Below are 25,294 nucleotides of genomic sequence, written 5' to 3'. Positions count from 1 at the left end.
AACATAACTGCAGAACTGACAGAGGCAGGTGAAGAGGTGTCGGTCTCATCGATGCATAAACTATGTAACAAAATCTATGAGGAAAGCAAATGTCCCATTACAACCCCTGGCAAAAATTATGGAATCACCGGCCTCGGAGGATGTTCATTCAGTTGTTTAATTTTGTAGAAAAAAAGCAGATCACAGACATGACACAAAACTAAAGTCATTTCAAATGGCAACTTTCTGGCTTTAAGAAACACTATAAGAAATCAGGAAAAAAAATTGTGGCAGTCAGTAACGGTTACTTTTTTAGACCAAGCAGAGGGAAAAAAATATGGAATCACTCAATTCTGAGGAAAAAATTATGGAATCATGAAAAACAAAAGAACGCTCCAACACATCACTAGTATTTTGTTTCACCACCTCTGGCTTTTATAACAGCTTGCAGTCTCTGAGGCATGGACTTAATGAGTGACAAACAGTACTCTTCATCAATCTGGCTCCAACTTTCTCTGATTGCTGTTGCCAGATCAGCTTTGCAGGTTGAGCCTTGTCATGGACCATTTTCTTCAACTTCCACCAAAGATTTTCAATTGGATTAAGATCCGGACTATTTGCAGGCCATGACATTGACCCTATTTGTCTTTTTGCAAGGAATGTTTTCACAGTTTTTGCTCTATGGCAAGATGCATTATCATCTTGAAAAATGATTTCATCATCCCCAAACATCCTTTCAATTGATGGGATAAGAAAAGTGTCCAAAATATCAATGTAAACTTGTGCATTTATTAATGATGTAATGACAGCCATCTCGCCAGTGCCTTTACCTGACATGCAGCCCCATATCATCAATGACTGTGGAAATTTACATGTTCTCTTCAGGCAGTCATCTTTATAAATCTCACTGGAACAGTACCAAACAAAAGTTCCAGCATCATCACCTTGCCCAATGCAGATTCGAGATTCATCACTGAATATGACTTTCATCCAGTCATCCACAGTCCACGATTGCTTTTCCTTAGCCCATTGTAACCTTGTTTTTTTCTGTTTAGGTGTTAATGATGGCTTTTGTTTAGCTTTTCTGTATGTAAATCCCATTTCCTTTAGGCGGTTTCTTACAGTTCGGTCACGGACGTTGACTCCAGTTTCCTCCCATTCGTTCCTCATTTGTTTTGTTGTGCATTTTCGATTTTTGAGACATATTGCTTTAAGTTTTCTGTCTTGACGCTTTGATGTCTTCCTTGGTCTACCAGTATGTTTGCCTTTAACAACCTTCCCATGTTGTTTGTATTTGGTCCAGAGTTTAGACACAACTGACTGTGAACAACCAACATCTTTTGCAACATTGCATGATGATTTACCCTCTTTTAAGAGTTTGATAATCCTCTCCTTTGTTTCAATTGACATCTCTCGTGATGGAGCCATGATTCATGTCAGTCCACTTGGTGCAACAGCTCTCCAAGGTGTGATCACTCCTTTTTAGATGCAGACTAACGAGCAGATCTGATTTGATGCAGGTGTTAGTTTTGGGGATAAAAATTTACAGGGTGATTCCATAATTTATTCCTCAGAATTGAGTGAGTCCATATTTTTTTCCCTCTGCTTGGTCTAAAAAAGTAACCGTTATTGACTGCCACAATTTTTTTTCCTGATTTCTTATAGTGTTTCTTAAAGCCAGATAGCTGCCATTTGAAATTACTTTAGTTTTGTGTCATGTCTGTGATCTGCTTTTTTTCTACAAAATTAAACAACTGAATGAACATCCTCCGAGGCCGGTGATTCCATAATTTTTGCCAGGGGTTGTATATTGGGGCAAGGCAGTCACCGTACCAATTCATAAGAAAAACTACAAAATGGTGTGCAGTAATTATAAAGGAATTAGTTTGTTGAGTGTTCCAGGAAAGATCAATACAGGGATTTTGAAATGGAGACTCAAGCAATATGTAGATTTTGTGATCACAGAAGAGCAAGCGGCAGGTATTACACAGTGTGTGGCAGAAAGGACTATGGCAAGTGCTTCGTCATTATGGAATTCGAGCGCAACTGCTTGTACTCTTGTATAGTACAGTAAGTGTGTGAGTGCAGTTAAGATTGATGGGAACTTGACAGATTGGTTTGCAGTAACCACCGGAGTTCATCAAGGTTCCAATCTGTCACCATACATTTTCCTGTTACTGCTCGCGCTATGATGCAAAGAGCACTAGCTGACTGTACTGTTGGTGTTAGTGCAGATGGACAACTAATCAACAATCTTCGTTTTGCTGATGACACTGACCTGATTGCAGAGACTCCAGCAGACTTACAAGAAATAAAAGACAGAGTGAACGAATGCTGAACAGTGGAGGCAGGACGGACCGATTTTTAGGGGAGACCGCTCAGTCAGCAACACCAGCTTGGAATAGGACAGCATGGTCACAGTCCATAACACCAGTTGTTGTTCATGTGATTGTAAATTTGTTATTTTAAAGTGTTTGTACAGCAGAGATGTATTTAAAGAAATGTGGAAAATCCCATTTAAAATATAAAATAACCACCCTGTGTGTGTGAACCAATCTGGTGTTACATTTATGTTGGCAAAATCGTGGGATCTATATTATAATAGTCAAGTGGCCTTTGTGTGTGTGTGTGTGTGTGCGTGCGTGCGTGTATATGGCTTTGATCATGGCAAAACCAGGAAGAGCTGACATTTGCCATTTGGCATGCTTATGCAGTTTGGGTCAAGGATGAATGCTTCAGAAATGGAAAGTTGATAGGATTAACTTTTCTTTTTTTTAGAAATTAGCAATTTTAGCTAACCAGTAAACAAAGGACATTGTGCTGCAATGCACCATGGGAATTTGGGGTTTTGAGGTTTAAAATGTTATTGTGGTTCGTGTTAGTTTGACGGTGTTGTTAGTGTTATTGATTTTTTTTTTTTTTTGCATTTTTGTAGTTTAATTGGTTTCGTGTGTTTAGTTAAGTGTTATGTTGCTGTTACCATGAGTGACTTAAGTGTCATGCTCCTGGTACCATAACTGAAAAGTGTAGTGCTTATAATGTCTTCTGCCATAGTCTCTGTTTGTCAAATTAAAAGCACCTGATTACAGCAGAATGTAGAAAAGACAAATAGCTCTACAAGCATGTGTGCAATTTTGATCACGCACAAACTGTGGCGAGCTGACATTTGCCGTTTGGTATGTTTATGTATTTTGGGTCAAGGATGAATGGCGCCAAAACTGAACATTGATAGGAGTAATTTTTTTTTTTGCCAAATATATTTTATTCACATTTTATCCATGTATAGCTTTGACAAAATTATTTTACAAAGTGTGTCTTACATGGTGTTTCATTATGAAAAAAAAAAAGGAACAAAAAGAAAAAAACAGCTTCTCTTAATTTATGACATTGTAATTGTTACATTTAGTGGTTTCTGCAGGGGGCTTAAAAATCAATGAGGTCATCAGATGAATCCAAATCTTTTATAAAGTTTATAAATGGTCTCCAAATCTTTTCAAATAAATGTTGTTTTGCTTTATGTATGTATGATATTCTTTCCAATGGTAGGCAAGAGAGCATTTGTTTTAGCCACTGGGAGGCGCTTGGTCCATTGACATTTTTCCAGGTCAGAGCAATACATCTTTTAGCTATTAATGAGCTTATATCAATAAAAATGCAATGTTTTACTGAAATTGTGTTTCTTCTGGTATAGAGCCAATAAAAACAACAAGGGCTCTAAAGTAATCTTTTTTGAAATTATTTTCTCTATTTGATCCATATCAAACTCAAAGTAGTTTTTTTAATCCAAGTAAACAAGTCGGGGGGGGGGGGGGGGGGGTAAAGGGATGTTTTGAAATAAGTACAACAATTTTGGCAATATAATCATTTTTAAAGTATTTATTCTTCCCATAATAGATAGAGGCAATGACTTCCATCGATCTACAGATGTTTTAATTTCTTCTTTTAGCCTGTCATAATTTGCCCTAATCAATTTTTCTGTTTGGTAAGATTAGGATTCCCCAATATTCAAATTGTTCTATTATTTTAAATTTGTAAGTTAAAATATGAGTGTTGGGGTGCTTTCCTTCCATTGCATTTAATAATAACACTGAAGACTTTGTTTCATTCACTTTACGAGGTCTATTAGAAAAGAAACCGACCTTTTTATTTTTTTCAAAAACTATATGGATTTGAATCACTTGCGATTACATTAGACAAGCTTGAACCCTCGTGCGCATGCGTGAGTTTTTTCACGCCTGTCGGTTGCGTCTGTGTTGATAACCATTCGTAAGATTCAGGTGGTTTTCGATGGCTTTCAGTCGAGTGAGTGTCCGAGAAATTGTTTAACAGCTGGGCATGTTCAAACTTGTCCTGTAAGGCTTCCAATGGAGGTGTTTTCATGTGGCGCCGCGCCATGAGCGGCTGGGTGCCGCCGCGCAAATCCGTCAGACAGCGGCGGCTCGGGGTGCGGCACGCCGTCTGGTGCGCCATCTGGTGCGCCGTCCGGCGCCGTGGGCTGTCGTTAAAGCGATAGTAACACTCCTTAATCTCTCATCAGCCGTTAAAATTTTCACCGAAAACCATCTGAATTTCTCGAATGGTGTCCACTCGGATCTGCCTCACACTTTCTGAAAAAATTTTGATCAAGCAAAGCGCCAGTCTCTCAGCAAGTAGTCAGACAAAGGAATTCCGACGGGAGGGGTGGACCAGTGCTCACTCAAAGCCTGCCCACAGGCGAATGACGCAACCGACAGGCGTGAAAAAACTCACGCATGCGCACGAGGGTTCAAGCTTGTCTGACGCAATCACACGTGATTCAAATCCATATAGTTTTTGAAAAAAATAATAAGGTCGGATACTTTTCTAGCAGACCTCGTATATCCTGAAATATTCCCAAATAATTGTACGAGGTCTGTTAGAAAAGTAACAGACCTTTTTATTTTTTGCAAAAACTATATGGATTTGAATCATGTGTGATTGCATCAGCCAAGCTTGAACCTTCATGTGCATGCGTGAGTTTTTTCATGCCTGTCGGTTGCGTCATTCACCTGTGAGCACGCCTTGTGGGAGGAGTGGTCCAGCCCCCTCGTCGGATTTTCATTGTCAGGAAATTGGCTGATCGACTGCCGCTTTGCTTCATCAAAATTTTTTCAGAAAGTGTGAGAGACAGCCAAGTGGAAACCATTTGGAAAATTCTGATGGCTTTCGGTGAAGATCTTATGGGGATCACACAGATTAAGGACAATTACAACTGGATTAAAGATGGCCCACAGCGGCGGATGGCGTGCCGCACACCGAGCGGCGATCGACCAGATCATTTCCAAAGTGAACGCTTTGTTGATCCGGGACGTCGTCTGACTACCAGAGAAATGGCAAGACAGCTGGATATAGCACTTTTTCGGCACATTCCACTGTTACAAGAGTTTTTGTAATGGAAAGAGGAGCGGAGAAATTCGCCACGGAGCCGCTCATGGCGCGGGATGAAAGCACCTCCGTGTTGGTCTCACAGGACAAGCCCTAACATGCCCAGCTCTTGCACCATTCAGAAAATTCAGACGGCTTTTGGTGGCTTTTCAGTCGTGTGACTATCCGAGAAATTGTGGACGAGCTGGACATGCCACAACATGTCCTGTGAGGCTTCATCACGGCGTTGCTTTTTGTTCTGTGCCCTGCGCCTCCATCCCGACGCGGGAATTTCTCCGCTCCTCTTTACATTACAAAAAATACTGCCTAAAAGTCTTGTAGACATTTATATTGATGAAAACACTAGTGACTCTGATGAAGATATTTACCAGGCACAAGAAGAGGCATATGATGACTTTATGATTAATGTAGTTTTTCCCAAGTCATGCTTTTATTCATATGTGTAACTACTGAATAATAATTATGTTCTATTTTTTATAGTTACCATAGCATTTTGTTCAGTAACCTTTTATGCAGCTGTATTCACTTTAATTGTGGGCAGCATAGTGTTTAGAGTAAGAGATGCAAACACAATGCTCTACTGTCAGGATGTAAAACATCTGATATTGCATACACAGAACCTCTGTCTATTAAAAGCTATTGTCAATATAAGAAATAATCTGTATTTACATGGCAGCCATATTTAATCTGTTGATAAATGCTTTTCATTTGAATGGTTTTGTCATTTATAAAATGATCAGAACAGCAGTAATAAAAAGTTTATACCAGAATTCACCTAAATAGGCTTATTTGTGATATGATAATAGTTTACTGTAAAAACCAGAATGGGGGTGTGGTTTGCATATTGGCTGTAAATGTGTCAAAATACATCACAGGAAAGTCATTGATGGCTTAAATTGTTCCCAAGACATTGTACTCAAGACCTAAAGTCAATAAAATCCCAAATTGTAGGTACAAGTAGCTGCCAAAAAACTTTTGGGTTATATTTTTGTCAAAACTGCAACTATAAGTTAACGAATAGACAGTATCTTGTAAAACAGCTACTGTGTCTTAAGCAGATGAGATTTTTAAATTTAGTTTGTTGTTGTGTACATCCAAAAGGTGTCCACATAGAGGCAAATCAACATTTTTTTTCTGCTGTTAACAATAAAGGTATGAGAAAGCTACAATGTTAGGTTTAAAAAACACACATTTTTGGGTAATCTCTTGAGGGTTACTCTAGAATTTCTATCAGAAGGGTGGTTGCATCCCAAAATTTTCACTGTTAACATCTTTAGTCTTCTTTTATATACCCTAGAGCATCAAAAAACACCAATGGCGATGAGTCCTGGGGGGGGTTGCACGGTAACCCACCCTAGCCCACGGACTACTGGCCACCCCTGATCTAGACGGTTTACAGTGGAGTGGATTTTGTGTGTGTGTGTGTGTGTGTGTGTGTGTGGTGTTACAAGAACTAGCACCGTCATTTAGCTCAATCAAATCGTTGTCCCACTTGTGTTGTTGTCCCGTGTGCGTGTGCTCACACAACCGGGACAGCACTTGTGCATGCGTGTACCACCAAAAAAAAAAAAAAGACTCAGTGGCTTACAACGCAGTGGATGTTTTGTGTGTGCATGCGCACACGTGCGTGTGTAGGTGTGTGTGCAGAGTGCAATGGTAACCAACGTATGGAACCAAATTTGCACTCTAAATGGAACCACATGGCACTCTAAATGCACTGCAACACAAATGGCATCCCATTTGTGTTGGGATGCCATAATCCAAGTCATGTGACATACAAACCACCAATCAAATGACAAGGATCTGTTTAGGCGTTATATAATTCTCGAGGTCGGCGCCCACGTCACTGGCGAAATGGCCAATCTTAAGGCAAGAATTTTTATACTTCCATGAATGGCCGTTCGGTGACAACACACTCGGTGAAAAGTGAACAAATTACATGTATTTGTATTGAGCTCGGCGATGTTTTCACAGAGAATACTTGCCCCTCCAGGTTAAATGCCCGACCTTGAGAATACCAAAATAATATATGTCAGGATCACAGTGAATTCTGTCAGCTTTTTCCCCCCCAAACAGAACAAAACAAATACTATCACAAAATAATGTGAATCAGAAAATAAAAATAAATAAATAAAAATCAGGTCAGTTGCAACCCTTTTTTGTGTGTGTGGATGTTCTTCTTACCATGTTCTTCTGACATTGACTTTGAGAAGCTCTCTGCGTGTGACTCGGACACCTCTGGTAGCTGCTAACCTAAACACCAAAAATACATAACAAGACTCAGCGGTATAAACTTCAGCTGGCAAAAATAGTTTATCATGCAGTTAACCCACTAACTAAACCAGTCACATTAACTAATATAAGTCCTCAGAGTAGTTAGCTTTGTAGCTGCTAGCTACCCAATAATTTTTAACTCACCAAATTGTGGAAAAACAGCCAGTATGGCGGTGGAGGACATTTGGGTAAAAAAACATTTTTTACACTGTTTATAAACCAATCCAAAAGGCTCGTGAAGGAAAACAGATAAATAAAATGTATAAACAATAAACTCCTCTGCTGTGAAATGGCTCACTAAGCGCGCTGTTTTCCCGCGTTAAATCGCGTAAAATTCATGATGCGTTCAAGTCCTGCAGGAAAAAACTTAATTTCCAGAGGTGCGTCAAATACATAGGACTACACAAGGGGTGGGGGAGGGGGAAATATCATGCGTGATAATAAAGGCTATGGAATATTGCATATACTTTGATTTTTGTTCTCCTACATTGTACACCAGCATGAAATCAGTGCAATGCTTCCAAAAGTGTGGACTGCATCCCCCTGGTGGGTCACAAAGTTACTGCTGATGGGCCATGAGGGATTATTTTAAAAAGTCTTTCATTTTGAATTTTCTAATAAAGCTTAAAACGACATAAAATATTTTATTTTAAAAATATAATCAGAAGTAATAAGACAAACACATGGGATTTAAATGATGCATTATTCTTCATTTATCTCACCTGGTTCCACACTTTATATATAGTAAGTTATTTTGGCTTTTCCCCTTTTTCATTTGGTTTCACCACAGCAGATATGATATACGTAGATTTGGCACAAGTTTTATGCGGGATGCTCGTCCTGACACAACTCTGCATTCCATGGAGAATAGGCAGAGGTGGCCTTGGTAGTTTCCCTCACAGGTCTACTTCCAACATGGTCACTCAATTTTATGAGAACTGCCTACATGACACAGATTTACCACACAGCACCATACTGTTTGTATTTCTTAGTGACTGCTGTAAATGAAGGCCAAGACATATTCAGTGACTTGGAAATGTTCATGCATCCACCCCGATTTGTATTCAAGAAAACTGGCTGTAAAAGTGATTATTTAATCCTAATATTTACAATAAACTGCCTTCATCCCAACGTTTTAGAGTGCATTGCAGGCCTTAAATATAGGAATGGATGTATATACAATCCAACCACTAGGAGCAGTGGGCAGCCACAGTCTGGCGCCTGGGGACCAACTCCAGATGTAGAGACGCTGCCTTGGTCAGGGGCAGAGAAAGGAGCAGACCCCAAATACGCATGTTTTTTTAAACATGTTGAATAACAAACAATAGAATTAATCAGAAATAAAGGAATACTTTACACAGGTCCAAAGTAAGAAAAATATAAACTGAAATCTAATAAACAAACAAGCAATGTAGGTAAATGCATATTAACAACACTGTTTATATTTACAAATTAAAAAACAACAACATTAAAAACATCCTGCATATTGCAATTTTCTGTTGTCACTTTCAACATAAATATTTTAAGGAAAATACATGTAAATGATTAAAAAAAACAACAACAACAAACAAACAGGGTATTTCCATGTCAAATCAACCAATATCAAAAAAGGTTCCAGCAGCAACACTTTTGATTTGCATCATAGTTCGTCTCTATGTGCCATTTGGTCCCAAAGGAAGGTAAGAAACAGTTTTTTTCAATAATAATTCACAAATAATTCTTTACACTCTATTATACAGGGGTAGGTTTAGGCCTTCATCTGATGGCTGTCATTCACTTAGGTACTTCACAAGGCCACAATTCTTGAAATATAACAGCTAGCTGCCAAAATTCACAGGAATTCAATTTCAATTCATTTTTCAATTTATTTAGTTTATATAGCACCAAATCACAACAAAGCTGCCTCAAGTAGAGCAAGCACAGACTCAGAGGGGTGACCCACTGCTCAGGTCATTCTAACAGTTACAAGATTTTGCAAAGTTTTACAATACAGAACATAAACAACAAAAGGTGAGTTTGATGAGAAGTCCATGCAGTCGTCCTTTCCACAGGCAGGGGTCATCCATCATTCCATTCAGTGGGCCTGTTCCTGCGGCAGAGTCTGTTCCACATTCCACAACCATTTCAGAAATTGTGCAGTCACTGAACCCAGCACATGACATTGTGACATCAGCCGCACCTCAGACAGAGAGAAAAAAGCAGAATCATTTGTCCAGAAAAACTACACCTAAGGTAAAATCCATCAGTAGTGATCGCTGGCCGCTAGCCCTAAGCTCCACTAACAGACCCAGAATTTAGATAAATTTGAGGGCGAGATCTGATCCGTTTACTAATAAAATTAACTTAAAAGGATAGGAAGCATAGTACTATGCTATGCCAGTATGCTAGCCACACAAGAGGGAAAAGAAGTGCGCCTTAAGTGAAAGTCTCTACAGAATCTGACTGTTTTATTGACACGGGGAGATCATTATACAGAACAGGAGCACGATAAGAGAAAGCTCTATGACCCGCAGACTTCTTATTCACCCTAGGGACACAAAGTAGTCCTGCACCCTGAGAACGTAGAGCCCTGGCCGGTATGTAGGGTTTAATTAGGTCAGCTATAGGGAGGTGCCAGTCTGTGAACAATTTTATAGGTTAGTAGCAGAACCTTAAAATCTGATCTCACTGGGACAGGAAGCCAGTGAAGAGATGCCAAAATGGGTGTAATGTGGTCAAACTTTCTGCTTCCTGTCAAGAGTCTGGCAGCAGCATTTTGAACCAGTTGGAGATACCTAATGCTGGACTGTGGTAAACCAGAAAATATAATATTGCAGTAGTCCAACCTAGAAGAGACAAACGCATGAATCAGGGTCTTACCATCAGCCATAGACAGGATGGGACGAATCTTCACTATTTTTCGCAGGTGGAAGAAAGCAGTCCTTGTAATATCTCTAATGTGGAGGTCAAAGGACAACATAGGATCAAAAATTACCCCAACGTTCCTCACTTTGTCAGTGTGATGTATGGCACATGGGCCTAGGCTAAGCATTAACTGGTCAAATTAATGTTGATGTCTCTCTGAACCAAGAACCATCATTTCAGTGTTGTCGGAGTTTAAAAGTAAGAGGTAACTGTACATAGTGCATGTTTTCCATTTTGCATCCCCAGTTATACAGCTTCATGATGAAGTGGTATAGAGGAGAATTTTCTTAAAAAGAAGACCTGAAAGTTCAGCTACAGTTTGCCAGAAGGTACATCTGAGATTCAAGCCTAGATTTAATGTTTTGGTGAAAGAAAACCATCTTCTATTCTCTACAGTTTCTCCAATCATAGCCAGAGAAGCCTGTAACCTCTTCTGGGTTGTCTGGGTGTCTTGGTGTCTTTCCTTATTCTTCTCCTTCTTGCACAGTCACTCAGTTTTTGAGAACTGTCTACTCCACACAGATTTACCATAGAGTGCCATACTGTTTGTATTTCTTCATAACTGATGTAAATAAAGTTCAAGACATATTCAGTGACTTGGAAATGTTCATGTATCCATCCCCTGACTTGTCTGAAGAAAAATGGCAATAAAACTGGTTATTTACAGGTGTTTTCCCAACGCATTCCATTACTTATGCAACCCATCGTCTTGGCTTTTATATTTTTAATTAATTTATATCAAGTTGTAGAGTTACGTTCAGTTTGAATTTAAGGAAGGTAATTTTAGAAATTTTTATTTTTTTGATTTTTTTTTCTAAATGGCATAAACAAATTAAAAATGTGTGAAATACCAAGTGTTCCAATGTCTTTGGAGGGCAGAGGCTTGTTGTGTGGGCCGCCCAAAGAGGAGGTACTGCTGGCCCAATGCCAGAGGGCGCCCTGCCTGAAGGCGGGCTTCAGGCACCAGAGGGCGCAGTCGCTGCCAGGAACTGGAATTGACAGCTGTCACTCATCACCTTCATCACACCTCACCCATAAAGGCCGGGAGAAGACACCACATCTCTGCCGAGAAATCGTCTAAACCATTCAGGTAGACACTCAGCCATAATTATTGACTCAGCTAAGTTAAGTTGTGACGTCTTTCACATCTGAGCTGGTAGCTATTGTACCTTTTGAGTTTGCAGCTTCTCCACTGACTGCCGAGTTGGAGGGAGTGGTAAGAGTTGGTGTTCTCCTCTTCACTCTTACCCTTGTTAAGTGGAGTCTGCACGGATAACCGGAGGAAGTAGTGAGATAAGGAGGTGGTGTTTTCTAAGTTTTCTAAGTTGGATCTTAGAAATGCGTATCACCTGGTTCGGATCTGGAAGGGAGATGAGTGGAAGACGGCATTTAACACCCCCTTAGATCATTTTGAGTACCTGGTCATGCCGTTTGGCCTCACCAATGCGCCCGCGACGTTCCAAGCTTTGGTTAATGACGTCTCGCGGGACTTCCTGCATCGGTTCGTCTTCTCATATCTTGATGATATTCTCATCTTCTCCCCAGATCCTGAGACCCATGTTAAGCATGTACGTCAGGTCCTGCAGCGGTTGTTGGAGAACCGGCTGTTCGTGAAGGGCGAGAAGTGTGAATTCCATCGCATTTCTTTGTCCTTCCTGGGGTTCATTATCTCCTCCAACTCCGTCACCCCTGATCCGGCCAAGGTTGCGGCGGTGAGAGATTGGCCCCAACCAACAAGCAGTAGGAAACTGCAACAGTTCCTCGGTTTTGCAAATTTCTATCGGAGGTTCATTAAGGGCTACAGTCAGGTTGTTAGCCCCCTGACAGCCCTGACCTCCACTAAAGTCCCTTTCACCTGGTTGGATCGGTGCGAAGCCGCATTTAAGGAGTTAAAACATCAGTTCTCGACTGCACCAGTTCTGGTGCAGCCTGACCCTGATCGCCAGTTTATAGTCGAAGTGGATGCCTTTGACTCAGGGATAGGAGCCGTGCTGTCCCAGAGTGGGGAGTCCGATAAGGTTCTCCATCCTTGTGCCTACTATTCCTGCAGGTTGACCCCGGCTGAAAGGAACTATGACGTCGGCAATCGGGAACTTCTGGCAGTGAAAGAGGCTCTTGAGGAGTGGAGACACCTTCTGGAGGGAGCCACAGTCCCCTTCACAGTTTTCACGGACCATCAGAACCTGGAATACATCCGGACCGCTAAGCGTCTGAACCCCAGGCAAGCCCGTTGGTCACTGTTCTTTGGTCGGTTTGACTTCCAGATCACGTATTGCCCCGGGACCAAGAACCAACGGTCCGATGCACTGTCCCGGGTGCATGAAGAGGAGGTCAAGCCAGAGCTGTCGGATCCACCAGACACCATCATCCCCGAGTCCACTGTCGTCGCAACCCTCACCTGGGACGTGGAGAAGACCGTCCGGGAGGCCCTGACACGACACCTGGACCCCGGAGATGGACCTAAAAACAGGCTATACGTTCCACCAGAGGCCAGGGCTGCGGTCTTGGACTTCTGTCACGGTTCCAAGCTCTCCTGCCACCCAGGGGTGCGAAGAACCATGGCAGTGGTCCGGCAGCGCTTCTGGTGGGCGTCACTGGAAACCGATATCCGGGAGTACGTCCAGGCCTGCACCACTTGCGCCAGGGGCAAGGCTGAACATAGAAAGGCCCAAGGACTCCTCCAGCCGCTGCCAGTGTCTCGTCGCCCCTGGTCCCACATAGGCCTGGACTTTGTCACGGGTCTCCCTGTCTCCCAGGGAATGACAACCATCCTGACGATAGTCGACCGGTTCTCCAAGGCGGCCCACTTCGTGGCCCTCCCGAAGCTCCCGACGGCCCAGGAGACTGCAGACCTCCTGGTCCACCACGTCGTGCGTCTGCATGGTATCCCCACGAACATAGTCTTGGATCGTGGTCCCCAGTTCTCCTTGCAAGTCTGGAGGAGTTTCTGTAGGGAACTGGGGGCCACCGTGAGCCTCTCGTCCGGGTACCACCCTCAGACCAATGGACAGGCAGAGTGGGCGAATCAAGATCTGGAGCAGGCCCTGCGGTGTGTAACTGCTGCGCACCCGACGGCTTGGAGTCAACATCTGGCCTGGATCGAGTACGCCCATAATAGTCAGATCTCCTCGGCTACCGGCCTCTCCCCCTTTGAGGCATGTTTGGGGTATCAGCCCCCATTGTTCCCAGCCATAGAGGGAGAGGTCGAGGTCCCCTCGGTCCAGGCCCACCTCAGGAGGTGCCGTCGGGTGTGGCGCACAGCCCGCTCTGCCCTGCTGAAAGCCCGGACGAGGGCTAAGGACCATGCAAACCGCCGGCATACCCCGGCTCCTGCATACCAGCTCCTGCATACCAGGCAGGAGGTATGGCTGTCAACCAAGGACATCCCTCTGCAGGTCGAGTCACAAAAACTGAAGGACAGATACATTGGACCGTTCACAATCACCAAAGTCCTCAGTCCGGCCGCAGTGAAGCTGAGGCTGCCAGCTTCACTGCGGATACATCCAGTCTTCCATGTGTCCCGGATCAAGCCTTGTCAGTCCTCCACCCTCTGCACTCCTGGACCAGTGCCGCCTCCTGCCCGTATCATCGATGGAGAGCCTGCGTGGACCGTCCGCAGGCTCCTGGACATTCATCAACTGGGCCGGGGATTCCAATATCTGGTGGACTGGGAGGGGTACGGACCCGAGGAACGCTCCTGGGTGAAGCGGAGCTTCAACCTGGACCCGGCCCTGCTGGCCGACTTCTACGACCGTCACCCCGACAAGCCGGGTCGGGCGCCAGGAGGTGCCCATTGAGGGGGGGGGGTCCTGTTGTGTGGGCCGCCCGAAGAGGAGGTACTGCTGGCCCAACGCCAGAGGGCGCCCTGCCTGAAGGCTGGCTTCAGGCACCAGAGGGTGCCTTCGCTGCCAGGAACTGGAATTGACAGCTGTCACTCATCACCTTCATCACACTTCACCCGTAAAGGCCGGGAGAAGACACCACATCTCTGCCGAGAAATCGTCTAAACCATTCAGGTAGACACTCAGCCGTAATTATTGACTCAGCTAAGTTAAGTTGTGACGTCTTTCACATCTGAGCTGGTAGCTATTGTACCTTTTGAGTTTGCAGCTTCTCCACTGACTGCCGAGTTGGAGGGAGTAGTAAGAGTTGGCGTTCTCCACTCTTCACTCTTACACTTGTTAAGTGGAGTCTGCACGGATAACCGGAGGAAGTAGTGAGATAAGGAGGTGGTGTTTTCTCCCTCCACCAGGAATAATCTGCTGACTGTTTTACTGGGTGTGTGCACACACACCCACTCTTGACTGTTTCTGTTTCCTGCCAGCAGTACCCAATCTGACAGCGGGAGACGGTGGCCACCTGGGGACTCAGGACTTGGCAGCTCCGGGGTGTTCCAGATCCGTTGGCGGTGGAAATCGTGTGGGTCCCGACTCTTCTCTGGACGGGCGTCTCCTATCCTCGAGCCTGCCCACACGACACCAACTTTATAATTGACCGTAGTATTGAATTGTATCTGTATCCGTTGTGCACATTTCACAACATTAAATTGTTACTTCGTATTTCCATTGACCATTCATTTACGCCCCCTGTTGTGGGTCTGTGTCATCACACTTTTGACAACAAGGCTGACGACATAAATTGTCTGCCACATAAAATGCTGCATATGACAATATACAGTAAGACAAATAACTATTTGATCCACTGTCGATTTTGCAAGTTTTCCCATTTACAAAGAATGGAGAAGTCTGTAATTTTTATTGTAGATAGATAGATAGATCTAATTATTTTTTTCAGAAAATTACATTATATAATTTTTAATTTTACATATTATTGCCAGCAACAATTTATGGCATAACATATGTACTTCTTGTGGGAGCAGTGGTGGCCATGCAGTTAAACGCGCTTGCTTTCAGAGCTGTAGGTTGATTCCCAGTTGAAGGCCACCTCTTCCCACTGTCCATGTAACAGGGAGTTGCACACGGAAGGGCACACGGTGTAAAACCTGCGCCAAATCAACATGCAGCTCCACCTTAAATTTGCTGTGGCCACCCTGAGTGAAACAAGGGAGAATACATACATACATGAACTTGCATATAAACAGCAAAGTGGCTATTGATACAGTACAGTATTCTGCCACTATGTACCTCATCTAGCAAGAAACCACTGTAATTATTGTGAGATAAAGAGGGTCATCATGTCATCAAAGCTGTACAAGGGGCAATTAATGAATTTTAAGATCAAAATTTAGGATTAGGTTTTGGGCTTAGTTTAAGGTTAGGATTATAGTTAGTGTACATGAACCCTGATGCTGGATAGTTGTTAACATACCAGTCGGTGCTGTAGTAAAAGCAATTTGTGATTTGTGTATTGTACTGTATCAAAAGCAAGGGCCTAAATGAGCCTAGTCGCATGTTTTTTTCGTGCCCTGGTCATGAAAAGCGACCCATTGTCGTGACATGTTTTTTTTTAATTTTGCTATTTATAATCTTCTCCCTTCTCTTAACTCTAACATCACCATAGCATAAGTGTGTCCCCTCCCCTTATCGTACTCATAATCCCTCCATACCCCCCTCCTCACCCCACATTCCGTGCCCTCGTCATGAAATTAAATCATACACTGTAAATCCAAACAAGTTATCAGAACTCAAGAATAGTGAGGCAATCAGTTGCCACAAAATTTTTGAGTCCATAAACTTAAAAGTCATTTGTTCCCAGAACTTAAAAGTTTCAATTAAATGCTACTTGTACTTTATGATTACAATTAAATTAAAATGTCACTAAGTCTTTTCGGCTGCTTCCTTGTTTTTTTTTTTTACATGGGGTCGCTAGCAGATGTAAAGTGGATCTGATATGTTGAGCTGGCACAAGTTTTACACCGGATACCCTTCCTGATGCAACTCCATATTACATGGAAGAATCTGGCAGGGTTTGAACCAGGAACCTACTGCACTGAAACCAAGCGCACTAACCACTTGGCCACCACCCCTGCTAAAGGGTTCATTACGTCACCTCAAATATTTTCATATATACTTACTTAATTCTTTTAAGTTGTGTTTAACTTAAACTTTGAAGTTTAGCATACTTAATATACAATTAGTTCAAGTCAATCAAAAATTCTGAGTTTAATTTACTCAAAAAGTAAGACCATGTTACACAAACTTGAAATAATTAAGTAGAACATTTTCTCAAATGTTGAGTTTACACTACTTGTTTTAATTAATTTGAACATTCAGGATCACAGTGTATCCCGTCTTGAAAAGCACCCCGTTTTCATGCTCTTGTCACAAACCCATATAGATTAATGTACTTTTGGTAATGCCACCACGAACTGCTGTGAGAGTGGGTTGAAATAAATACAGGTACAAATTAAACAAAAGTATTACAAAACCAGCTGATCTGCTCTGTGCCAGTCTGATCCCGTCAGATCTCAGAAGCAGAGCAGGGTCTGGTTAGTACTTGGATGGGAGACCTCTTTGGAACACCAGTGGCTGTGTGTGTTTCTCCAGGTAAAACTGGAGTTGTGTCAGGAAGGGCATCTGGCGTAAAACTTGTGCCAATTACCCATGCGGGTCTGGCTGTATCTGCTGTGGCGACCCTGAACAAAACCAGGAGCAGCCGAATGAACAACAACAACAAAAGTATTACAAAAACAAAATAACATTTTCCCTTGTTCTACGGATTTATTACCTTTTTGAATGAACATGTTCTTTGCATGAATTGAAAAGTCAGTGCACCCCCAACGCCCCAAAACAACAACAACACAAAAAACTCCCCGAAAAAACATCAGCAAGAAAAAAAAACTCCAAGCAAACTAACAAAACAAAAAACAAAAAGAAAAGTGAAGTTGGGGCAATTTTTGTTATTTTGTGTATGTATGTCACCATACACATGATCACAGCAAAATCCGTCTTTTTTCCGATTTGATGCATTGAGTTTATCTATTCAACTAATGTACAGTAAAAGACATACAACATATAGCGCACACTGCAATGCACAACTAACACAAAAAAGTAAAAAAAAAACACTTTCCTTTGTTTTTAAAATATGTAATACTTCCAGTTGGTTTCACTATTATTTTAGAAGGAATTGAATGTGTGCAACGATGAAATAAATACACAAGAGATTCTGTTTATATGTTACAGAAATTACGTTTGTTCTCTAAGAACATTTAGAAAATGAATTAGTCAAATAAATGTGCAAAATATAATGAAAGTGTGACGTCACCTCACTTATGGGAAGTGGTGACTGATTGGCCACGCCCCTCTGTGCGTGAGCGGAGGCGTCGTCGTCGGTTTGAGGCTGATTCAGAAAACTACAGCAGGACGACGCGCACGTAGTTTGTCCGCAGAGTTGAGCAATTTTGACAGAGAACTCTCGATTAAAATGGCGTATCACTACAGTCCACACAGATTTAACAACCCTCCGGACCAGAGTTTTCTGTGGAATATCTTCCAGAGGTGAGTGGGTAAAACACGGGTTTGTGTGTGCGTGTGCGCATGAGAGAGAACACTGTCGGTCACGGACGAGAAGAGGGCAGAGCCCCGGCGGCACAGCCCGCCGCACGGCTCCACTCTCTCCACCTTCCCGCTCTTTGCAGTGGAGCAGAAAGCTGAGTGTTTCTCAGTTATTTCATTTGTGGGGCTTCCTGGATTTACCGAACGTCCACGTCAGTTTTTGTGGCTTTGCGTCGTGTTTGTGCTGAAATGCAGCGACACGCTCACTTTTACCGCAGTGAGTCAGAGAGTTTACAAACTGGAAAATACAACCGTCCAACTATATGCGCCAGTTTTCAAGAAAATGTCTTCTTCCGTGGGGTTTTAGTTTTTTTTTTTCTCTTTTCCAAACAGTTGTGATTTTGTTGTGTGCAGTGTGGGAGGCAGGCTAGCAGCACTCTGCAGTCATAACCTCATCTGTCATAAAAAATGTTTTCCTCATGTTGATGTTCCACTGCCAGTGGCCTTCAACTAATGATAGTCATCAATTTCACTGCAGTCCAAAGTGAGTCCAGAGTAGGACAGAAAAAGATCTTAATAGTAGACGGTGAGGAAGTCAGGGCCGCCCATAACTGTTTATTAGACATTCTAATCCAATTACTGTACATTTTTTCTGCAAATCTGATTGGTTAATCGTGTGAGATTTCAGATCGTATAATATCGGGGTAAGAGTGGCAAAATGTTTGTCCGTTTCACATTTGGATGTATTACTCCGCGCCGACTGGTGTTCTGACGAGATGTCATTCCTGTCGACAGGCCAGCCCTCCGAGCAACTGCGCATGTGCACGCATGCGCAATATTGTCGGGATGCAGAACTGTCGATATATGCGATGAGACACACAATTCGACAGAACACCGATTGCACACGCTGCTATACAGATGTCATAACGGTGCTGTTAGCTGCAAGCAAGAGAAGGTCACGTACTGCCACCGCAGCCGAAATAGGTGAATTTAAGCTACCATACGAAAGTACTGATGTGGATTCTGATACAGAATTACTGTTTCACATTTGATGGATTACTTCGCGCCCTGTGACGCTGCCTCGATGGTAAGCCTCAGCGACCAAATTACCTACTGAAAAATGAACCTTGCAAACGATGGAATTAGATTAGAATGAGTTTTATAACTCAAATTGCGACCGACGACCGTATAACCAGCATGAACATTCGCAAATCATCAGACACAACAGGGTTATTCCCTAATTAGTGTCTTTTTTTTCCTATTGTAAATGGACTCCATTTCTATAGTGTTTTAAAACATTTGATACAATATTCAAAGCATTTTACAATGATGTAAAATGCTTTGCCCCAACCAGTCCCAGCAGAAGACTGCCCCTCCCTGAGCCTGGTTCTGCTGGAGGTTTCTTCCTGTTAAAAGGGAGTTTTTCCTTCCCACTGTAGCCAAGTGCTTGCTCACAGGGGGTCGTTTTGACCGTTGAGGTTTTACATAATTATTGTATGGCCTTGCCTTACAATATAAAGCGCCTTGGGGCAACTGTTTGTTGTGATTTGGCGCTATATAAAAAAAAGATTGAAATTGATTGAATTGATGTCTCACATTCACACTGATGGCATTGTGCTGCCGTGCAAACCGCTCCGCTGAACGCCTGAACCAGCTTGGACCTTGCCCCAAGAGACCCTACTGATTTTCTAGTCTGAGAGAATCAAACTAAAAATCTACTAATCATAAGCTTCTCTAGCTTTGTTTAGATGAGATGAACGGGAATTCAAGATCTACATACATAGACCTTGACTTCCCCACTATCTTGTTAGCCTGTGTTTTTTGCACAGCATGCAAAGTTAGACAGAGCTTGAAGATTTTGCACTCAACCAAGTTTGATGCCATTTCCAGAAAGATGCTATGCGCTTCTGAATTTAGAACAATCCTTTAAGTTGCAAGTTGACTCTAGTTTTTGACAATGCTGAGATCTTTGCAGGCGAATGAAGGTCCTAATCTTTAGGGCTCGTCTTGCTCTACAGTTGTGACTTGGACACTAACTGGTGACCTAAAATGACGATTGGATATCTTTGGTACTAGGTGCCTTTGGAGGATCCTTGGGTACCGCGGTAATGTTTTTGTATCAAACGAGCGGTTACTAAGAGATACGAAGATGAAGAGTATCACTTAACATTGAGAGGGAGCGTCAGCTTCAACATTTTGGCCATGTGGCCCATTTCTCTGTGGATGAACCAGCACACAAGTGCCTCACTGTTGAAGGACCCCAGTAGCTGGAGCAGGCCAAGGGGGCGTGCACGTTTCACCTGGCTGTGGCAGGGAGATGGTTATTTTGGAAATGCAGGAATCGATCAGTTGTCTGCCTGGGTGATTCTCAGCCAGGACCCACGGCCATTTCGTGCTATCATGGATGCAGCAAAGCGCAGCACCAGAGCTTGCTCCCAGACTTGACTTTGAAGTTGTCCCTAAATTGTCCAAGCAAGGTAAGAAAATATTCTTTTTTCTTTACTTCTGCCAACAAAGTTGGAGGAGGTTATGTTTTAGGCCCCTGTTTGTTTAATTGTTTGTTTGTTTGTGAACAGCCTAGAACCCACAGTTTTTCATATATCGTTATGATTTTTTTTTTTTAACTGAAGATTCATATCCTGATAGGCAAGAACTGATTCAATTTTCAAGCTCATGGGTCAAAGTTCAAAGTCAGGAAAAATCTTGGAATATTGGAAAAATCCATATCTTTAACATTGAACGCATTTAAAAAAAAAATAGTCTGTCAGAAAAGATCAAAATTCTTTCATATTTGAGAGCGTTATGTAGGATGTATCCTTTATCGACTGACAGTTTGATCCGGATCTGATCCAGATTGTGTATTTTGTGGACATTTGAACTTAATATTGAAAAACCATTTGGTGTACATTTTGCATTATATCTCAATCATATGTGCCTCATTCACTCATTTTTCTGTTATGGATTTATCTACACCTCCAAAAATGGATTGAGGTTCCAATTTTATGCCTGTTTGTCTATCTTCCAGTTTTCAGTGCCAAAAAGCAATGACAAATTGTGCATAGCAGAGATAACCAATGTTCTGTGAAAATAGAAAAAGAATTAGGAAACTGAATAAATTGGAAAAAAAAATCTGATAACGCCACAAAAAATTTTGATTCAAGTGCTTGAACTAAATGCATACTCCTGACATTTGATCACATCTAATTTATCTTATGAAAAGCCACTTTGAAAAATTTACATTTAAAATTTTTTCAATGTAAAATTTTGTGGAATTGGAGTGTTGGCTGAGGTTTGCGCTTTATGAGCACGGTGCTCCAATTATGAAGTGAATTTGTAGTAAATATTAATAATTTGGAGCCTTCTAATATACAAATAATGAATGTTTGAGTTCAGTGGTAGGAATATTTCATGAGGTGAAAGCTGGAACATACCATTCAATGAGGTATGTTCATTGAAATAAAATAGATCCTTGTCATTTGATATTTTATTAATTTATAAACAACAGAAAATGGACTTACATTTTGGTGTTCCACTGCTGCTAAAGTCCAAATTGTGACGTGTAGTCCAGTGATGCTGTGCACTGACTTCGGACTTCCATTTAAAAAAAAGAAAAAAAAACTGTGTAGTTCCTCAGTCCAGCCAAAAATCATGTCAGCTTTTCATCTGAACAGTTCTTCATGCATCCAGACGGCTTACAGCAGAGTGGATTTTGTGTGTGTATGTGTGTCTGTGTTAAAAGAATTAACAGCGTCAGTTAGAGCAATCAATGCAGCATCTGCCGAGGTCGACACAATTGGTCAAAATTGGCCGGCGGCCCCGAGTGTGATGCACATGTTCAAAACTCTCTGGGCGCGGTCGAGATGGGACACTTATCCAACAGCGATCCATGTATAATCTGACGACCATCTGATCGCAATTTACATATTCCTTTGGCAGCAAAACAGGATCCGAAACAATTTGAGCGCATACGAGGGAACCTCGAGATAGATCTGGCATGGTATGCCTGCCTGTATGACCTGCACTTGCCACGTATAATAATGTCCACCCCTCCCCCTTGGAGTGCAAAGGAACTCTTGAAATGTATGTTGCACACTTCATCACGATAATAATTATGAATTATCGTGTACAGTGAATGTGAACAACGGCTATCAAACAGAAAGCTCCGTATGCTACTGTGCGCAAGCAGCCGCAAATCTAAACAGGCTGTTATATCCATAATAGACCTTACAGTACAGATATTTCTCCATTCCTTCCCATGGACGACGTAAATAATAACTATTGTCTCCATCATAACACGGGCAGCTGCATCTCTCCATGGTGCGCAGTACCGCGTCATTGCACTCTGGAGGAGATATAACATGGAACTTGTTGCAGGCCGTGACAGCATTAATAAACATGAATCTTGCCTCCAACAGCAGTCCAAGAGTATTTCACAGTGCCGATGTGGACATGAAGCCAGGACAGCAGCCTGCGGTTAGAATCCTCTCATCCAAAAGAAGAAAAAAAATTTTCCATGTGATAATCCAACCATTGCAGTTTCCAGAGTTGTGTTGTGTTCCTGAAGTGGGCAAACAAGAAAAGAGAGCGTTTTCTGGAAAGGCACTCCTTCTGAGGGACTGCATGGCCAACTGCCAGCAAACTTTGGAGCGAAGCTGTCCAGTGCCAGGCGCGCGCGCGTGTCCCACGCACTTAGTGGCCCATGCAGCGTAATGCGCACACACACACGCGCGCACACACACACACACACACACACACACGGCTGAGTGATAATTACAGCCAAAATTCATGGTGTCTGGAAATTATACAGAAATTCAATTCCTAAGGGGGAGAAATTGAAGGGATCAGATGCTATGACCAACATTTGGTAGATTTGGGAGTGATTTTCAAGAAATCTTACGGATGTTAATGTAAAATGGGTCACAGGTAATCTCAAAACATCACATGTGCATGCGCGCTTCCCCCTGTACTTAGTCTGCATGGTGGTAATGAAGGAAAAGATCATATTCACACTGGAATTTACCCCCAGGTAAATATGTCCTCTTCATTAAAATGAACAGTAATTTTGCAACATGTTACAAAATAAAAATACATTATAATGCTTGGATTTCAGTAGAAACTACTAGGGATCGATATGAAGGGATCAGATATGAAGAACAGTATTCAGAGTTTAACAAACTGCTTTTGGTTTTGTAAGTAGCTTTTAATCCAGCTCAGAGCAACTCCTCTGATCCCATATAGTTCCAACTGTTGAAATAATATATTGTGATCAATTGTGTCAAAAGCCTTTCTTAAGTCAATAAATAAACCTGCAACTATTACCCTTTGGTCCACATGTTTATTGATCTCTTCTATGGAATCGAGCAATGCCAGTGTCGTGGACCTTTTTGCTCTAAAACCATATTGACTTTCATCAAGCAAGTTGTCGATCTATAAATTTATCCAGTCTGCTGTTGTAAAGTTTTTCCAGTATCTTTGAAAATTGTGACAGTAGAGACACAGGCCTGTAGTTAGTAAAAAGATGCTTGCTGCCAGATTTGAATAAAAGTATCACCTTTGCCACTTTCATACTGTTAGGAACAATCCCAGTTTGAAATGATTTGTTAAAAATATATGATAATGGTTTTGCGATTTCAGTGATTATTCGCTTTACTAAGGACTTATGTACCTCATTATGATCCTTTGACTTTTTATTTTTACATGTACTAACTATGTTAATAATTTCCGTTTCATCTACTGGGCTGAGAAACATTGTGTGCGGATTTCTGGCAATTAATTGCTGATTTTCCCATGTACTGTGTGAGATTTCAGCTGCCAGATCTGGCCCAACATTAGCAAAAAATTTATTGAAACTATTCACTACTTGGCTCATGTTATATTCATCTTTGTTGTCATAAGATCGGGCTTTTTCGGTGGCTGCGCCTAAACTCTGGAACAGTTTGCCTTTGCACATCAGAGCTGCTCCATCTCTAGAGTCTTTTAAATCTGTTCTTGAGACTCATTTTTATGCTTTGGCTTTTAATACAATTTAAGCTGTGTGTGTCTGGTTTTATGTGTTTTCGTATATTTTGGAATTTTAATGCTGTGTTTTGGTGGTATGGTTTTTGATATTGTTTTTACTGTGAAGCACTTTGGGCAGCTGCTGTGGTTGTGCTATATAAATAAAATTGACATTGACATAAGTAAAGTATGTTGGATAGTTATTTGATTTGGGTTTATTTGCTATACTATTCAATATTTTCCATGTTTCCTTTATATTGTTTTTATTATCGTTTAGTATTTTTCCAAAGTATGATTTTTTTTTTTTACAGTTCCGCATAATAGTTTTGTTTATTTTTATAGTCCTTATATTTAACCTCTGCCTCTCTTGATTTACTTTTAATGAATTCTCTGTATACATAGCCTATTTTTCTTTTTACACGCCTTTTGAAGACCTTTTGTTATCCATGGGTTAGCTTTATAGTTATTATTTTTATTATACTGTATAATTGGACAATTTATGTTATATATATATTGAGAAATATGTTTTCAAATTCGGAATATGCTAAATTCACATCTTGCCTATTGTAAATGGGATTCCAATCCTGTAAAAGTAAATCATTTTTTAAGGCAGTGATAGCTTCTTCAGATTGCAGGCGCTTGCAATATTTTTTCTCAATACATTTTTTATTAAACATCAAATCAGTTACTATAAAAATTGGTAAATGGTCACTAATATCATTAATAAGCCACTTAGTGTTTTGGTATCTATCATTTGTAAATATATTATCAATGAGAGTAGCTGAATGTGAAGTGATTCTTGAAGGCCTAGTAATTTTTGGATATAGCTTTAGACTGTACATAGTGTTAATAAAGCCCTCAGTTACTATATGCTGATGCGGGTTTAAGAGATCAATGTTAATATCTCTACAAAGAAATACTTGCTTATTACCCATCTGTGAAAACAATTTCTCTGTCCAGTTTTGAAATTCTTCAGTTTTAGAGCCAGGAGCTCTATATATGCAGCTAATAATTATATTTTTGCCTTTTTCCATACCTATTTCAATTGTGATGGATTCCAAAAGATTTTCCACAGCCACAGTCATTTCATCTTTAATTTTGTAGTTAATCCTTTTGTCAACACACAAAGCCACTCCTCCTCCTCTATTTAATCTATTCAGATGATTAAATTCATAACCCTCCAGCTCATAGTTTGTGTCATCACCCTCTGTAAGCCATGTTTCCGTTATGGCAATTATACTGAAGGGTTGACAAAATTGTTTTAAATAGTCTTTGATACTCCC

At 41.5% G+C, this 25,294-nt stretch overlaps 2 protein-coding genes across 2 annotated transcripts in view; one reads left to right on the top strand and one right to left on the bottom strand.

Moving 5' to 3' along the window:
* The window catches only part of rec8b (REC8 meiotic recombination protein b), a 66,735-nt gene extending 58,859 nt beyond the window's left edge, over positions 1-7,876 (bottom strand). The window contains exons 1-2 of the mRNA XM_034166464.1: positions 7,801-7,876; positions 7,567-7,635 (exon numbers count right to left, since the gene is read on the bottom strand). Of these exons, the coding sequence (XP_034022355.1) occupies positions 7,567-7,635; positions 7,801-7,856 (125 nt within the window). The 5' untranslated portion in view covers positions 7,857-7,876. The remainder of the gene's footprint in view (positions 1-7,566; positions 7,636-7,800) is intronic.
* Positions 7,877-17,849: 9,973 nt separating this feature from the next.
* The window catches only part of pdcd6 (programmed cell death 6), an 80,413-nt gene continuing 72,968 nt past the window's right edge, over positions 17,850-25,294 (top strand). The window contains exon 1 of the mRNA XM_034171119.1: positions 17,850-18,017. Within this exon, the coding sequence (XP_034027010.1) occupies positions 17,944-18,017 (74 nt within the window). The 5' untranslated portion in view covers positions 17,850-17,943. The remainder of the gene's footprint in view (positions 18,018-25,294) is intronic.

This window comes from Thalassophryne amazonica, chromosome 1, assembly GCF_902500255.1.
Source record: "Thalassophryne amazonica chromosome 1, fThaAma1.1, whole genome shotgun sequence".
NCBI lineage: Eukaryota > Metazoa > Chordata > Actinopteri > Batrachoidiformes > Batrachoididae > Thalassophryne > Thalassophryne amazonica.
Note: the sequence above shows the minus strand (reverse complement) of the source record. Positions and strands in the feature narration are given on the sequence as shown.